This window comes from Schistocerca americana, chromosome X (genome assembly GCF_021461395.2).
Source record: "Schistocerca americana isolate TAMUIC-IGC-003095 chromosome X, iqSchAmer2.1, whole genome shotgun sequence".
In the NCBI taxonomy this organism is placed as follows: domain Eukaryota; kingdom Metazoa; phylum Arthropoda; class Insecta; order Orthoptera; family Acrididae; genus Schistocerca; species Schistocerca americana.
In genome coordinates this window covers 757,904,578-757,924,155 of record NC_060130.1, presented here as the reverse complement: position 1 = coordinate 757,924,155, position 19,578 = coordinate 757,904,578, and the positions used below count along the sequence as shown (strand labels likewise).

Below are 19,578 nucleotides of genomic sequence, written 5' to 3'. Positions count from 1 at the left end.
GACCTAATGTGTTTTTATCAGATTATTTTTCTTACATAAATGATGACTACATCTAAGCCCACAGTAGCGACATCTATGTAGAATGTAGGAAAACATATTTCTGGTAGCTACTCTACTTCAGTAGCCAGTTGCAAAAGTGACTGTGTGGACGAAGTGGCCTATTCTACACCTTATTTTAGTTCTATGTCACGATGCTGTGCTGAGTATATTTGTATGTTTTGACAATGCCATTACGGCCTTATTACTTTAGGACATCATGTAGAAAAGGCATGTTTTACTGTATATTATCTGTACATTTGCCTGGTTGTATGATAGTATATTGTGATATGTAATGCTGTATTGTGTTGAAAGACACACTGCTCACTAGGTGTGTATATTTTTATATTGTAGGTCTGAGGATGGTCATTACTGACTGAAACCGGTCATCGTCAAAAGAATTGACATTGTGATAAAAGACTGGAATAAAAAAATTTAACAATGTGTCTGTCACACACTGTTCGAGTCTCTGTGACTTCACTTGTTTCTAACTTGCTAATGAACAGTTAAGTAAAATTACAAAATGCAGCAAGTTGTTTAACATAATAAAAGGAGGCATCAACCAGGATACCCTCAATGAGTTACCATTCAACCTCTGATACACTGTAATCCTGCTTTTGTATTCATGTAGTTCCAGCTTCTGTCTAAAAATAGGGAGTTCTCAATATGGAGGCTTCTAACTCAACAATCAATGCTAAGTACTGGCCCCATTGGCATAACGTTTACACAGAGGCTGAGCAAAATTTTTGACATTAGTGCATTTTAACATGGGCAGACAGTGGGTTCTTGACACATGGGACACTGTATCTCTGTCATTGGCGTACCATGAGTCCCTAATTCAAGGAAAACTGCCACCATTGCTAAAAGCAGCAATGTTTTGGTAACAGGGGTTGCCACTGAGTACCACAGCTTACAAAAGTGGACATATGGGTCATAGTGTGGCAAATCACTTAGCAGTATGATGCTTGACAATAATAATTGATGAGCAGCAATACAATCCACAATCACCCCCTCGCTATAGGGTACAGAAGCTGCCACCCCTCTTGGAGACAACGTGACAGACCACCATACCTTGTGTGAAATCAGAATGAGATTTTCACTCTGCAGCAGAGTGTGCAATGACATTAAACTTCCTAGCAGATTAAAACTGTGTGCCAGACCAACACTCGAACTCGGTACCTTTGCCTTTCGTCGGCAAGTGCTCTACCACTGAGAGGTAGTGGCAGATGTAAGGCTGTGAGGACAGGGTGAGAGTCATGCTTGGGTAGCTCAGTGGTAGAGTGCTTTCCTGCGAAAGGCAAAGGTCCCAAGTTTGAGTCTCGGTCTGGCACACAGTTTTAATCTGCTAGGAAGTTTCATGTGCATGGAATTTTTGCATCACTGAAACGATGGGAGGGAGGTGGGACAGGGGGGGGGGGGGCATCTGCTACATCTCTAGAATATGTGACTGGAGTCTCTCTAAATGAGATGCTCCCTTTATTGGCAACAATTAACTTATAAGCTGGAGATTCCCAAAGTTTGTAATTGTTGGGTTCAGGTATGATTCCAATGCTCATACTTTGAACTGGGGGGGAATTACTGGGTTGGCTTCTTCCTAAACACACACTGGCTGAAAAGCTGGATTGAGCAACTATTTCTTGCCATCATGTTGGTATGTATTTTGGAAGGAGATGAAAAATGATCTGCATAGAACTATTTTGCGAGTTTCTTGTGCACCCTCAAGGCACGGAACAGTGACAATAGTATCTTAGTGGTTTAGTGGGTTTTGAAAATTATGGTTGTAGTACAAAAACAGAAGTGGAATTGCAATTCGAGAGCACTGAGTGGCCACGAAGATGATATGAAACAAAATTGCTGTGACAATTATTTTCATGGGCAGCTAATGCGGAGTGAGCATCTGAAAGGACTATATTGGGTTTAGCCCAACTGTGTGAGAAGTTTTGGCAGCAGATTTGTGTAAAATGATATCTAGTGGTCAAATCTATTGGGTTTTCTAAGCAGCAAAAGAGTACTACAAGGTTAATATTGTTGCAATCATGCACAAATATGACAAAACAAAGGTAAATAATAAATTTAAGATCTTATAACATAAGTAAAAATTATACGTACAACAAAAAAGTGAGTGTGTGTGTGTGTGTGTGTGTGTGTGTGTGTGTGTGTAACTATGTTACATTGACATCCAACCAACACACACACACACACACACACACACACACACACACACACACACACACACACACACCACATAGATGATGGCATCTGAGATCTCTTCTTCAACCTTACAAAGGAAAGGAACATTTCAATGTGTTAGATTTCCTTGTATGGAAATCCACCTGCATGAATGTGTTTCAGTTACAGAGTCTATTATTTGGTTGTGTTATCCATGAATATTTACTTGTGTGTGGTCACATCAATGACACATCTGACAACTAAACATGAGTGTCTAAATCCAGCACATGAAAGACAGAATTATTGGTCTTGTAAGAGCTGACCACAACCTACACTTATTATAGCTTCATGACTCCTTTAGACATTATTTGTACACATATGTTATTCCAATACAAACCAAGTATTGCAAATGAGCACATTTTTAAGCAGTTTAGTACCACCTACTTTTACACGTGCAGCAATAGTAGCATTTGTGCAATTTTAATGAACAAAGTCAACTTGTGACTTCAGTCAGTCTTTACCACTTTATTCGTTCTGCCCATTACTTTCGAACAGCTGTCTAGAACATCTGAACAGAGCTGAAAGCAGTGATATAGTATTAATTACTTTTTCTTAAACAGCAAACAATGCTGTTCCATTGTAACAACCTTCATACTTTCATTTGTCTCTTATTAGTTACATGGTTATTTCTTAATATGGTTCTTAAGTTTAAAATGCTTCTCGCACGTCATTCTATTATAAAACTATACCAAAATGATAGTCAGTTGCTGGTCATCTACAAGTTCACTTACGTAAATCTGGCTCCAGACTTGGTCTTATATCAACAACTTTATAATTGATTGTCAAATTCTGCAGCGTAAGTCTACAGCAACTCCTCCACACAAGTAGAATGCTTTTCTTTTTTCTGCTGTATATGTGCAGAATATTTCCAAATCTTAAATGTTTAATAGAGCTTTGTTCTAGATATGTGTTTCAGCATTCTCCTATCTACACTATTATTCTTTTTTCTCTTCTCTCACCTCTGTAATGTCAGTATTTCACGTAGTCTTCGAATCTTAAGTGCAGGCAAAAAAAAATTAATTTTACTATCATCCTCTGGTGTTACGAGATTGTAAGAGTTTCTTTTAGAAGAGAAATAAATATGTAACGAGAACTACGGATTTTAAGACACAAGTCTCTAACATGGTTAGAACTATACTTATCTGTGATAGGGACAATCATGTCATTCGTTTCACTCTATGCTTACGTACATTGGGATAATACAGAAAGTATGTTTGGTGTTCACAAACCTGATGGAATATAAGAGCTTGTGTTATAGATCCCCATCTAGAACCACGAGATGGGGAAAACAAATGTAGTGCTGTAACTAGCAGCAAACACAAGATAATGCTGCATGATGCATAAATAGTATCTATCACGAACATCATAACCATAGTTCCAATTAGACCAAACATAGCAGTATGCCATGTGAAGTACTTGAAGGAAGGTCTGTAACAAAAAAACACAAAAACATGTTTGTCTTTCTTCTCTAACAATGATAATCTTATTGGACTCAATATTGTTGTCACAAATGCTTTTCTTTATTAATATTTCATGCAAGACAGTGAAACTAACAGCTGAAAAATATTAACAACAATAACAACTGAAAATACATACCACAAGTATCCAGTCCACAATTACATACACTATTCTACATTTAGCAATTTTAATTCACCAATTAGATTGGAGTAAATACTTTAATCACTGTCAATAACACCAAGATATTAAAAACAACAAATATACAAAGGGTGGTAGCGCTTGATAGCTCTTTTGAATAAAATGTACACTCTTTGACATAAAACCAGGCCACTGGCTAGCTGGCACACAGTATAAGTCCTAGTTGTTCACTTTAAGCAGCAATAAACTAAGCTGCCCCTCATAATTATATGTCTCGCCATTTGCAGGCACTGGCAACACTGTACAGTATTGGCATTTCTGAAGAAAATTTTGTCTTCCACTTGAGCTGTTCTGGTGCTGTCTCTGCTTCAGTCTAGTGATAAACACCGTGCAGCGCAAATACAACATCACAAGTTTGAGCTTATCCTCCTTGATATTTTAAACAGCATTTCATCTGTGAGCTTAAAGTATCGGTCGAATGAAACCACAAATTTACTTTTTTTCACAACTTTCTGACCTACCAGTAACAGTAAAAGGTTTCAAAAACTTTTTGTGAAGGACTCCATGGCTATATGTACAGCTCCGAACACTTTCTGCTGAAAAGCTTGCCCTCAATGCAGTGGATGCTGGTCACCAGCTGCCTGACAGCGGTGGGGGATCCACTCAGGTAATTGTGATGCATCGCACTTGCACCTATGATCTACAGTGCATGTTACTGTACTCCGTTTGGAAAGCATAAAATTATTTGCTACTGTAGTGTGTGTTTCCATGTGAAATATCTTCAATAAACCAAGTGAAGACCATGCTGTGACAACAGAGGTGTGACAACCACAAATGCAACAGATTACGCGAGGAGTATTTAAGAACATAAACTGACATCAAAGTTAAAATTTCCCTTAAGAAAAAGGAGGATAAAAGAAATATGACGTAAAAACGAAGGTAGTTCATTGTGTTTTGGTGGGCTTATTGGCATGCAGGTTGCAGAATTCAAATATCAAACCTTGGTCAAACTACTTAATATGATGTGACAGAATATATTGTTAATGATCAGTTTATATCATGTGACCTGCTGGTACAGCTTAAACCACAGTACATTAGCTTGCAGGACAGGGAGATGAGCCAAACCTGTATCAAATCTGTGAAGCAAATTAACAGCCATTGGTCTGGTACACCAACTAGTGTGGCAGTGGTTTTTAATTAGTGTCCCAGACTCACTTAGGAAAATGCTGGGCTGGTCATTAACTTCTGCCTCAGAAGATATGATACATAAACAGTTAAAATACGATCATACAAAGAACAAATTTAGGTATTCATTGACAGATGGCGTAAATGTGATCCCTCCATTAGGGTATTGCATTGTACTGTATTGTATTGTATTGTATTGTATGAAACTGGGGACCCAGAAATGATGGAGAGGCTTTGTCCTTGCTGTAGCCCTCAGTGGTTCACAACCCCACAACAGGCTACAGCAGTCCACTCACTCCACCGCCGCCCCACAACAAGCCAAGGGTTATTGTGCAGTTCAGCCCCCAGTGGACTCCCCCAGGAACCTCTCACAGCAGACGAGTGTAACCCCAAATGTTTGCATGGTAGAGTAATTATGGAGTACGCATACATGGAGACATTGTTTGCACAGCAATCGCCAACATAGTGTAACTGAGGCGAGATAAGGGGAACTAGCCAGCATTCACTGAGGCAGATGGAAGACCACATTAAAAACCATCCACAGACTGGCTGGCACACCGGACCTCGACACTAATCCGCCGGGCGGATTTGTCCCGGGGACCGGTACACCTTCCTGCCCGGAAAGCAGTGCGTTAGACCACATGGCTAACCAGACGGGCTCCGTTACGGTAACTGGTGACAGGAAGAGAGTCCAAACACAAAGTTAAAATAATTTAAATTTTCCAAATCACAAACACAGTGGACCCTATATGATGGAATAAACACTTACAGAGAGAGAGAGAGAGAGAGAGAGAGAGAGACAGAGAGATTTAGCTCTTATGTTTACCTACTATGTTCTATACAAGATAATGGGAAAAACTCTACAAATAGGCACTTTACAAATGAATTACAACTGATTATGACAAGTTTAGGACATAAGTCTATCTTAATCAAACAAAACTATCATTAATAAAGAGCCTGCCCAAAACTACACAAATTAGTAAACAAATTACACACTTTTGACCTCAATACAGGTGTGTGTGTGTGTGTGTGTGTGTGTGTGTGTGTGTGTGTGTGTTTCATTTGTGGGGTAATGAGTCAAGGTTGTGAGAAGACATAATGGAGAGGTGATCTTACTGATTTTCGATACAGCTGTTTGTAGCCCACTGCGGAAAACGGTAAAAAGCTGAGAATGTCTACTAGGTGTCCAACACAACTGGAACCAACAGTTAATGCAGCCTGCACTTCACACAGCATACCCATTACCACTGAGCTAGTGAGCCACTGCTGCATCCAGCACTTCCCCATTCCCACAATGATGACTAAGGCAAATAATTTACCTAATGTAAAATACAAAAGCAGTTGTAGCTAATACACGGAAAGATCCATCTGGATTCAAAAACATTTATTACCTCAAGGTCACATTTTAAGTGAGAATCATTTAGAATATATAATGATAAGCAAACAAAGTGATTTTAGCTTGATAATACTGTGCCCCCCAAGGAAGAAAGCCAGTGATCGAAGAGTTGTCAAACACACACTGTGATGTTGCCAAGTCTCAACGACAGTAGCTGCAGCAAGAATGTTTGCATGGCAAATCTGTTTCTTGAGCATACCATAACTGCAAATTGAAAAACTCACTCAGCAGACATGAATCACTTTTCTTAGCTTCACAAGCAATTATTCAGTGAACATCATGAGTAGCTAACAGACTCTGTTGTTCTGATTGTCACAGATTTACAACCAGTTTTTCTTAATAATACTTTCACTGGCACTACCTCAAAACATGAATGAAAACATAACATTATAGTGGACTTACTTGGTTGTAACCCCCCCTCCCCCCCGCCCGCCAAGAACCATGGACCTTGCCGTTGGTGGGGAGGCTTGCATGCTTCCGCGATACAGACAGCCGTACAGTAGGTGCAACCACAACGGAGGGGTATCTGTTGAGGGGCCAGACAAATGTGTGGTTCCTGAAGAAGGGCAGCAGACTTTTCAGTAGTTTCAGGGGAAACGGTCTGGATGATTGACTGATCTGGCCTTGTAACACTAACCAAAATGGCCTTGCTGTGCTGGTACTGCGAACGGCTGAAAGCAAGGGGAAACTACGGCCATAATTTTTCCCGAGGGCATGCAGCTTTACTGTATGGTTAAATAATGATGGCGACCTCTTGGGTAAAATATTCCGGAGGTAAAATAGTCCCCCATTCGGATCTCCGGGCGGGGACGACTCAGGAGGACGTTGTTATCAGGAGAAAGAAAACTGGCATTCTACAGATCGGAGCATGGAATGTCAGATCCCTTAATCGGACAGGTAGGTTAGAAAATTTAAAAAGGGAAATCGATAGGTTAAAGTTAGATATAGTAGGAATTAGTGAAGTTCGCTGGCAGCAGGAATAAGACTTTTGGTCAGGCGAATACAGGGTTATAAATACAAAAGCAAATAGGAGTAATGCAGGAGTCAGTTTAATAATGAATAAAAAAATAGGAGTGCGAGTAAGCTACTACAAACAGCATAGTGAACGCATTATTGTCGCCAAGATAGACATAAAGCCCACGCCTACTACAGTAGTACAAGTTTATATGCCAACTAGCTCTGCAGATGACGAAGAAATTGAAGAAATGTATGATGAGATAAAAGAAATTATTCAGGTAGAAGGGAGACGAAAATTTAATAGTCATGGGTGACTGGAATTCGGTAGTAGGAAAAGGGAGAGAAGGAAACATAGTAGGTGAATATGGATTGGGGCTAAGAAATGAAATAGGAAGCCGCCTGATAGAATTTTGCACAGAGCAGAACTTAATCATAGCTAACACTTGGTTCAAGAATCATAAAAGAAGGTTGTATACATGGAAGAAGCCTGGATATACTGACAGATTTCAGATAGATTATACAATGGTAAGACAGAGATTTAGGAACCAGGTTTTAAATTGTAAGACATTTCCAGGAGCAAATGTGGACTCTGATCACAATCTATTGGTTATGAACTGTAGACTAAAACTGAAGAAACTGCAAAAAGGTGGGCATTTAAGGAGATGGGACCTGGATAAACTGACTAAACCAGAGGTTGTACAGAGTTTCAGGGAGAGCATAAGGGAACAATTGACAGGAATGGTGGAAAGAAATACAGTAGAAGAAGAATGGGTAGCTTTGAGAGATGAAGTAGTGAAGGCAGCAGAGGACCTAGTAGGTAAAAAGACAAGGGCTAGTAGAAATCGTTGGGTAACAGAAGAAATATTGAATTTAATTGATGAAAGGAGAAAATATAAAAATGCAGTAAATGAAGCAGGCAAAACGGAATACAAACGTCTCAAAAATGAGATCGACAGGAAGTGTAAAATGGCTAAGCAGGGATGGCTAGAGGACAAATGTAAGGATGTAGAGGCTTATCTCACTAGGGGTAAGATAGATACTGCCTACAGGAAAATTAGAGAGACCTTTGGAGAAAAGAGAAACACTTGTATGAATATCAAGAGCTCAGAAGGAAACCCAGTTCTAAGCAAAGAAGGGAAAGCAGAAATGTGGAGGGAGTATATAGAGGGTCTATACAAGGGCAATCTACTTGAAGACAATATTATGGAAATGGAAGAGGATGCAGATGAAGATGAAATGGGAGATACGATACTGCGTGAAGAGTTTCACAGAGCACTGAAAGACCTGAGTCAAAACAAGGCCCCGGGAGTAGACAACATTCCATTACAACTACTGACAGCCTTGGGAGAGCCAGTCCTGAAAAAACTCTACCATCTGGTGAGCAAGATGTATGAGACAGGCAAAATACCCTCAGACTTCAAGAATAATATAATAATTCCAATCCCAAAGAAAGCAGGTGCTGACAGATGTGAAAATTACCGAACTATCAGTTTAATAAGTCACGGATGCAAAATACTAATGCGTATTCTCTACAGACGAATGGAAAAACTGGTAGAAGCTGACCTCAGGGAAGATCAGTTTGGATTCCGTAGAAATATTGGAACACGTGAGGCAATACTGACCCTACGACTTATCTTAGAAGCTAGATTAAGGAAAGGCAAACCTACGTTTCTAGCATTTGTAGACTTAGAGAAGGCTTTTGACAATGTTGACTGGAATACTCTTTTTCAAATTCTGAAGGTGGAAGGGGTAAAATACAGGGAGCGAAGGGCTATTCACAATTTGTACAGAAACCAGATGGCAGTTATAAGAGTCGAGGGGCATGGAAGAGAAGCAGTGGTTGGGAAGGGAGTGAGACAGGGTTGTAGCCTATCCCCGATGTTATTCAATCTGTATATTGAGCAAGCAGTGAAGGAAACAAAAGAAAAATTCGGAGTAGGTATTAAAATCCATGGAAAAGAAATAAAAACTTTGAGGTTTGTCGATGCCATTGTAAACCTGTCAGACAGCAAAGGAGTTGGAAGAGCAGTTGAATGGAATGGACAGTGTCATGAAAGGAGGGTATAAGATGAACATCAACAAAAGCAAAACGAGGATAATGGAATGTAGTCTAAGTCGGGTGATGCTGAGGGAATTAGATTAGGAAATGAGACACTTAAAGTAGTAAAGGAGTTTTGCTATTTGGGGAGCAAAATAACTGATGATGGTCGAAGTAGAGAGGATATAAAATGTAGGTTGGCAATGGCAAGGAAAGCGTTTCTAAAGAAGAGAAATTTGTTAACGTCGAGTATAGATTTAAGTGTCAGGAAGTCATTTCCGAAAGTATTTGTATGGAGCGTAGCCATGTATGGAAGTGAAACATGGACGATAACTAGTTTGGACAAGAAGAGAATAGAAGCTTTCGAAATGTGGTGCTACAGAAGAATGCTGAAGATTAGATGGGTAGATCATATAACTAATGAGGAGGTATTGAATAGGATTGGGGAGAAGAGGAGTTTGTGGCACAACTTGACTAGAAGAAGGGACCAGTTGGTAGGACATGTTCTGAGGCATCAAGGGATCACCAATTTAGTATTGGTGGGCAGTGTGGAGGGTAAAAATCGTAGAGGGAGACCAAGAGATGAATACACTAAACAGATTCAGAAGGATGTAGGTTGCAGTAGGTACTGGGAGATGAAGAAGCTTGCACAGGATAGAGTAGCATGGAGAGCTGAATCAAACCAGTCTCAGGACTGAAGACGACAACAACAACAACAACAACAACAACAACTTCCAGAATGAGATTTTCACTCTGCAGCAGAGTGTGCGCTGATATGAAACTTCCTGGCAGATTAAAACTGTGCGCCCGACCGAGACTCGAACTCAGGATCTTTGCCTTTCGCAGGCAAGTGCTCTACCATCTGAGCTACTGAAGCATGACTCATGCCCGGTACTCACAGATTTACTTCTGCCAGCATCTGTGAGTACCGGGCGTGAGTCGTGCTTCGGTAGCTCAGATGGTAGAGCACTTGCCCGCGAAAGGCAAAGGTCCCGAGTTCGATTCTCGGTCGGGCACACAGTTTTAATCTGCCAGGAAGTTTCAACAACAACTTGGTTATAGCCTGTTCTTCCTCAGTATCACCGTAAGTTCATAGTCTCAGCCTGAGAAATCATTTGGACTTTCGACACTACAGTCAACAATAATGAATGAAACACCATGGATTTTCAGTTTCACTAATATGCACATTTATTTTCCTTAGCAAACTATCAATCAATGATCAGTCTGTAACAATAACTCTCATACCAGAACAGGACCATAGTATATGTAATAGTTTCCAGAAAAATAAAATTAATTTATTTCATCACAACAACTATAGGGAGTAGAAAAACAAGACAGATGAGCATCTTGCATGCCTATAAGATGTGGAAAATTCTGAAGCAATCGATATTCTGTGCCTCTCTGAACACCATGTAACTACAAGGATAGAGAAGTTAAATAATAGGAATTACAGACCAGCATCATTCTCATTAACATGGAAGGAGGAGGAGTTACAACATTTGTAAAAGTTAGACACAAAGTCAAAAATATTGAAACAAATAGCTTCTGTCTTGATCAGAACCTAGAAGTGTGCACATGTGAGCTTTTACTATGAAATACTTCTCTGATAACTGTAATGGTCTACTGATCCCCTCTACGGAACTTTTAGCTATTTATGAGAAATCTAGATATATTATTAAGCTACCAGTTAGACCAGAAGAAACAGATAGTAGTTTATAGAGATTTCAATGTAGATTTCTTGAAAGATACAGACAGGAAAAATGAACTAAAATCATTATTTGGATGTATCAATATAATTTCAATAGCGAATTTTCCAACTCAGTTTTCTAGTGTCTAAATGTAGCAGCAAAAAGAGGATTAAATGGTTCAGTTGAAGAAGCACGAGGATATATTAAAAACGTCATTCCACAAAACTTTAAGCAACTACAATTAGCAGCAAGACCTATCACCAAAATTAATAGAATAATAAAAATTCTAAAAAACAAAAGCTCATGTAGTGTTAATGGAATTTCAAATCAAGTTCTGAAAAGTTGTTCCAACTTAATAAGCAATGTCCTATGATATACGTAATGCATCACTTGCACATGGAATTTTTGCAGACAAGTTGAAATATGGAGTTGTTAAATCTCTTCAAAAGAAAGGTGACAAGAAAGATAAACAATTATCACCCCATTTTCTTACTGACATCTTTTTCTAAAATATTCAAAAAAGTAATGTACTCAAGAGTAGTCTCACACTTAAGTAGAAACAACTTACTTAGTGTAACGCAGTTTCGAAACAAGAAGGTTTGCGTGACTGAGAATGCTGTTTGTAAACTCACTCGTCAAATAGTACAAGTCTCAAATCATAAAATACCAGAATACGTTTTTTTTTTTTTATCTTTCCAGGAAGTTTGACTGTGTACGTAACATTACTCTCTTAGAAAAACTCAAACTGACGGCTTTACACACAGCCAGTTTGTACAAAACTTAACCGACAGAATGCAAAAAGTTGTGCTGAATAATTCAAACAATGTTTGAAGGGTAGAAAATTTTAGTGACTGCGGAGAAATCGCAAAGGGAGTCCCACATGGTTCAATTTTGAGTCAACTTCTATTCCTCGCATATGTAAATGACCTTCCACTTCACATTCAACAAGCAGAATTGGTCCTTTTTGCAGACAATACTAGTGTTACAATGAATTCCATTACAGAGAATGCAACAGAAGAGATTGTAAATAATTTTTTCCATAGAATTATTAAATGGATCTCAGAAAATGGTCTCTCCCTAAATTTTGGAAAACACACTTATTCAGTTCCATACAACAAATAGAGTCATATCAACAACTGATGTAGCTCATGAATAAGAGTCAGTAAGTATGGCAGAATGCTCCAAATTTTTGAGTGTACATATTGATGAAATCTTGAACTGTAAGAAGTATATTACTGAGCTTTTCAAAAACTAAGTTCAGCTGCTTTTGCTCTTTGTGTAATTGCTAATCTTGGAAACAAACGCATTAAGCTTCGGACATATTTTGATATTTCCATTCAAGAATGTCTTGTGGAATAATTTTCTGTGGGTAACTCACCACTTACAAATAAAGTATTGACTGCACAAAAGTGAGCAGTAAGAATAATATGTGGTGTCCATGGACATCAACGCACCTTATTTTTAAGTGTAGTTACAGGATGTAAACATATCCTGTAAACTGACTATCTGCACCATTTCAATTGTTTATATGACCTATATATCATTTATCAACCAAATACAGTACTCTCATATCTTAAAATTAGAAACAAAAATCATACTGAGTGGTAGGTCATATAAGTAGTTCCTTAATTTTGTCATTATTAAGTCCATGTACATAGAACACTGCTCTATAATTCATGTAGCTCAATCTCAACACACTCCAACTGACTGTCCACTAACCAAAGTTCAGCAATTAATGACAGGGAGCCTATTGGTTCATTCACAACATAGTTGATCAAAAATAACACCACATCAATAGTTTACATTCATACATGGCGCAAAAAATTACTGTATAGTACAATTGTGAAGGTTGATAAGCCTGTACTTTTTACGTACATAGAGGTTACTTGTATGAATATGGTCCACAGGCTTTTATACACTTCACTACTTGGTACAAATCAAGTGGGTGTTAATTTTTATTGCAAAGTTGACTGTGCAGCCAGGTCATGACCTTCAACAATACAGTAACTACATAATGTTATTGTGCAAAATGACCATATGTTAACTGATTGTCTAGTGCAGAGTAAGGATTTGGGTGTGGGGAGGCCTGTTAGGGGACGTGTCATTTATTCTGGTGTACTGATATTCTGTGATCTCAGTGAGTATATATCAGTTTATAAAACTGCAGGGTGAAAATTTAGTAATGTAAATCACCTATAAGTTCCAACAATAAAGGTTAGAAAAGCATAAAAGTTTATAGTACTATCTGGTTAGCATGCTGTACTCTGCAGAGAATTCCCTACTTCCATGTAAAGTTGTCATGCTCAAAACTTTTCTATTTGTGCAGATTCTTAATCAGGGGTATATATGAAAAACGGAGTGTGTTACCTGGTTCCGAAAAATTAGGGCAACAAAAGAATGCCAAATCCTGAAATCTAACAAGCATCATCATAGCTTAAATGTCAAAAGTAAATTTGGGTGTAGTCAAACTTTAATTCCAAATATTATTTAAGTTACTATAGTTAGTTTTTTGGAAAAATGAAACAAGTCACCAGAAGGAATGAAATCAGGGCTTTCTAATGAATGGTGCCAATCCTTTCAAATCTGCTGATTATCTCACAGTGATTTTCATATAATGTGTTGTTGTTATGACTTCACATATCAATCTCTCTTAATTAAAAAGGTCTGAAACAAAACTATATACATTATTAGTATCAGCAGTTAGAAAATTCTGATTGAGTAAAGAGACTACATACAACACTACATAAATACGAACTTTATCATTTCGTGTATACATGGAATATCTATATACCATATAAGTATCACCAACTGAATGATAAGGAACAGAGTAATTAAAAGGAGTACTATGACAGGAAATGGGTAATCTTGCCTTTCTACATTTCAAACACTGCACTGATAGGAAAATGTGAACATCCACAGAGAAATTCCCTATCCTACAAGTATCAAAGTTTCAAATCAAGAAAGTAAACTGAGCAAGGAAATCATTTACAATGACTGACAAAGCAGGTTCAAAACGCTGTGAAGAAATGAAACCAGCAGGTCTGTGCTGTCCAAGTTCAGTTTCAGCAATTACTAACATGAAAGAAGCTGTTATCCTCAAAACATGTAAAAAGAAACACAAAACATTGATAGTAATACCTAGACATCATCCTGCAGCAAAACTGTCACTCAGACTACAGTAATCAAAAGAATGAAAACTATCATCTACCTGCAAAGATTGCTATATGACTGCTGCTTATGTTTTGTCAAAAGAAGCAGAGTGTGTCTGATGAATGCTCTCTTCAATTTGCAGTACACTTAAGACAGAGAGAAACCAACCCATGCTCTGTTTCCCGCATGTCAGCCTCATTTTGTTCTAGGCGGCAGCAAGGGAAATCAGTACAGTGGGTAATTTTTAAAACGTGTTTTCAGTAGCATTTTCATTTGTATGCTTATACATACCCGTAAGACCTAATAGTGTACTCATTTGTATAATTCAGAAACAAATCTGACGAAACAATAATGCACGTACATGTGAGATGTGGTGAAATGTTTGTTTAAAAAATGTTGAATCAGTCACCTACTTAAAAATGATAACGTAATGTGAATAACCTGTGGCTCTTAACCTTTCTTTGTCCGACAAAGAAATTCAGCACAGGACAGGGGACCCAAGGTGTGACACTTTTCATCCCCCCAGCAAACTCCTATCAATCTCTCAGAGGTGGAAATTTTAACCTACTTTTGGATTTTAGTTTTACACATTATTCAAATCTTTCTCATTCCCATTCTTAATCAGTTATTTATTTCTTACGCAACACTAATAATGCTTCACCCACATCCTTCACCCTCTCATGAGTAACAAAAATTTTCCACTTTTACTACTTGGTCCATAGAGTGAGGATTCCAATTATCAAAGATGTATTTCTGAAAATTACGTACAACCTCTCGTAGCTCACAGTACTTTGAACATCTTTCTTCAACACTGTAATTATCCTGATACAACAACTAATAATCACTGTAATATATTACATTTCAAATTCACTGCTAAGGAAGTATTACTGCCCCTAAAGTGTAATACGCATTAAATGAACACACACATACATGCTGGAAAACTCAAAACTCTGAAATTTCAAAGACGGAAAGAAAGAGCACTGCAACATGAATTTCTATCAGAAGACTTGCAAATTAAAATTGAACTGCTCTCCTCCTACTGCACAAAATGTAGCAAATTTATGACACCATAAAATATGGAATTTAACATGTCTTTCATTTCAGTCTTCTTTCCAAGGCTTTAAATTGGGTATTCTCTACTGTACACAATTCATACATGCAAGCTTTACCTCATTTTAAGTTTAAGTGCAGTTGGAAAGTATGCTTACTGCTAAGAATGAACTAAATTGCATTATCATTACTTCTTTATGTGCTGTGCTGTAATACTGGAATAAAAGACAAATTGTAACTATCAACTGTCTTAAGGGAATTGAGGGAAAAAAAAATTAAGTACAAATTTACCTGAAGTTTGGTGCTGCAGCAAGTTCTAAACCAAGACAAGCCAGATTTGTTGCACAGTATGAAAGAAGAAACAGGACGGAATTAATCTGTGCAATTGTGTTGAGTGAGCCAATTAACAACACTAATTGAACTAAGAACCATGACATCAGCACAGCAACAACAGGATTTCCATTCCAAGAACCTCGAACTATGAAATAGAGCAGACGACCTACAAACATTCAAAAAAGCAATGAAATACAATAATTAGTTCCTGGATAATCTATGCAGCTATATGGCGACACAAAAAAGTACAATAAATGTTCTACAGTCACAATCATTTATTTTATTGGTTTTCAGCAAAATGATCTTTAAATATTCATTAGGTAACGTGAATTCCTAGAATCTCTCTCTCTCTCTCTCTCTCTCTCTCTCTCACACACACACACACACACACACACACACACACACACACACACACACACACACAGAGAGAGAGAGAGAGAGAGATATTATTAGGTACAACAGTGTCTATAAAATTAAGTCAATTAGCAATTAAAAACACAGCTGGTCAAACGAATATCATAAACTTATCATAAACAAAAATTATAACAATTTTTATATAATCACACATACACAAAAGACCAGTACAAAAAGCCATAGTCACTAACTGATGAAAAAAAGTATCTTCCAGAAATTGGCAGACAAAAACGCAAAAAAGGTAAAAATGATAATTAGAAGGAATGTGAAGAGTACTTTATTACACAATTAGGATTTTTTTCAAATGATCATGTTACAGAGGCAAATGCGTGGTTAGTGGATCTTTCCTTTCCAATTATTTGTTTACTGTATAAGCCACATGATAAAGTTGTAAATGAGAGAGAATCAATACTAGCACTCAAAGATAAATCATACTAGATCTTTACATTAGTTTCTGCCTTTAGTACCATTATTTGTTTTCTGATTATTCTGCTTTCTTGTACTTGCATTAGTGTTCTGAATGAATGTAATCTGAGCCGCTACCTTTCAGAGTACTTTCCTCAGTTGCAGTAGGGGCTTACAGCTATTTTCTTCCACTGGTCTTGCAATGTAGCTATCAGTGCTGTTGCCGTTTTTAAACAGTTTATCCTGGCTGTTGACAGAGGCGACAACATAACCCACATATGACAAAATGTTTTGATATTAGGTATCATGATTTAGTTTTCTCACATTCGAACAAATCAATTATTACAATCAATGTTTTGCATAATGCTGAAACTAATAAGGGGTAGTTCCAAAATGTTGACACAACATGGATAACAGAGAACTTTACACCGCTGTCTTTTATATTTTGGGATTCATGTTTCAAGAAAAAATAGCTATGGTGCACCAATACCATGGCACAAAGAATAGGTAGCTGCCATATTCCCTCCCCTACCAAATTTCACAACAGGAATCATACACTCTGGCAATCAATCACCACATGGTATTTGCCATACTAAAACATGCCCATCAGATTGACAATTTGAAGTTTTGATAACACAGTCACTACGAATCAACTAAAAATATGCACACATTTACTGCAATAAACAATTTTACATATATTGATAACTTTGGGGGATTCTTTAAAACAACTCATATTCAAAAATTAGTTATTTTATTGCCTCAAGCAGAATTTTGCCATTATGATCAATGTGACAAGTTACAATTGGAGACCATGACATTCTGAAGCTTTGAGTTGGCCCAGGACTACATGTTTGGATGGCATCATTGGCAGAACATGACCCATAAAAGGTAGGGATCCTAGTTTTAATCCCTGGAACAGTACAGTTTTAACTTTTCACATAAATTGGCTTTTGTTGTAGTATGGTTGTGAAGTAAGTTGAAAGGAGGAAGATTTGGGTTAAGGTCATACTGATAACTACATTATTAGAGATTGAGCTAAAGCTCAGAACAGACCAGAAAGAAGGAGGACATTGGCTATGGGCTTTTCAAAGGAACCATCCCGTCCTTTTGCTGTAAGCGATTTAGCAAAACTACATACAACATACATCAGGAACACAGGACAGGGAGTTGAAACACTCTCCTGCCAAATACGAATCCAGTTTACTAACCGCTGAACACTTCTTACAAATTGAAGTGTGCCATATTTGTATAATTTCGACTGAAAGTTTAATACACCTGGCTTTCATTTATTATTATAAATTCATTGATTATTTTCTCACACTCAGATCTCTCATATCTTATCCAGAATTTTGAGTAGCTAGTGTATTTCTTAAATAACTCTCTCCTAAGTCTTCTCTCACTTTTTTCATTTGGTCCTTAAAGAGAAAGACAGATTCTTTTCAGTTCTTGCCCACTGCAGCAAACATATCTATGATAGTTGCAGTATTGATACATCTTTTCTATGAGCCATTAATTATATTTATCACACTCAAATAGACACTCCATTATGTATTAAATATGTGACCTAAATAATTAATGTCACTTACCAAAGACATTGTCCTTTGCCAATGCCTCCAACACTCTACTTGTTCCAATAAGGTTGCTTAAGCTTGCAGAAAATGTAGCTGTTATGATACCAATGGCAACAAATGGTGGCCACCAATTTATTGGCATCATGAATAAATAATTATTTTGCAATAATTTTCCACTGCAGGTAGCAGCTGTGAGTAATGAAACCACAATATAGCATATAAAAGTAAAACCAACAGCAGACAAGGTTCCTTGAGGAATGTTACGAGCTGGGTTTTTCAACTCCCCTGGAAAAAAGAAAAAAAAAAATAGAAATGATAATGTCTTTTCATTCAAAATAAACTTCACTCCATTCAGTGTAGCATAGTCAATATTCAATTATTATCAAATTAAATGATTTTCACAAAAGAGAAGAAAGTATTTTCTTTGATGAAATAATGAAACTGCCATTATTCATCAGATTATTGTATTGATTTTGTTCTGCATAACACTATTTGCCATACAAAAACTGAAAATGAAAATCAAGTAAAACTCTCACTCATCCAGATCAGTCATATCAATGCTAATAAGTACTTTGATATTAACACAGTTCAAATAAGTAAAACTTGAACAACACCGTACAAACTCAGTTAAAATCTCACTCATTCTCTCCAACTTGTAGGCAGGTAAGGGTGCCATGCATTGTGCAAACTTGTTTATGTGACATGTACACCTCTTCTGAAAGCTTAAAAAGCACTCAGGGAGTCCAATTAGCTGAGAAATTTCAAAGCAAATATATATCTCATCTACTCCAGTGTCTTTCTAGTCCCACGTACTTACACATTAAACACAACAGATCACTTATAAAAACCAAGACAATTCCCTGCTCAAATCCGTATGTGAATGCAGCCAAAGTTCACAAAATAATGATTTAAATACATTTCACTGAGTACAGTATCATTTGAATTTTCATATGTCTAAAACAACTCTGGATTATCTCACTGAAAAGAGTGGTAGTCAGCATCAAGTTTCTACAGTTGAAATTGATCACACACCAAATGCCACTAAGTTGTGTTATGCATGGAATTTAAATGGTCTCAATGTGAAAATCAACTGTATGGTAAGGCAAAATGCCACAACTTGACAGGACGTATGGAACATTGGTGGACACATCCTGAGACATCAAAGAATACACTCCTGGAAATTGAAATAAGAACACCGTGAATTCATTGTCCCAGGAAGGGGAAACTTTATTGACACATTCCTGGGGTCAGATACATCACATGATCACACTGACAGAACCACAGGCACATAGACACAGGCAACAGAGCATGCACAATGTCGGCACTAGTACAGTGTATATCCACCTTTCGCAGCAATGCAGGCTGCTATTCTTCCATGCAGACGATCGTAGAGATGCTGGATGTAGTCCTGTGGAACGGCTTGCCATGCCATTTCCACCTGGCGCCTCAGTTGGACCAGCGTTCGTGCTGGACGTGCAGACCGCGTGAGACGATGCTTCATCCAGTCCCAAACATGCTCAATGGGGGACA

At 37.7% G+C, this 19,578-nt stretch overlaps 1 protein-coding gene across 1 annotated transcript in view; it reads right to left on the bottom strand.

The window, feature by feature from the left end:
• LOC124555367 (solute carrier family 12 member 9) overlaps nt 1-19,578 on the bottom strand; it is a 132,458-nt gene that overhangs the window by 54,397 nt on the left and 58,483 nt on the right. The window contains exons 6-8 of the mRNA XM_047129258.1: nt 18,064-18,333; nt 15,617-15,824; nt 3,495-3,693 (exon numbers count right to left, since the gene is read on the bottom strand). Coding sequence (XP_046985214.1) covers nt 3,495-3,693; nt 15,617-15,824; nt 18,064-18,333 — 677 coding nt within the window. The remainder of the gene's footprint in view (nt 1-3,494; nt 3,694-15,616; nt 15,825-18,063; nt 18,334-19,578) is intronic.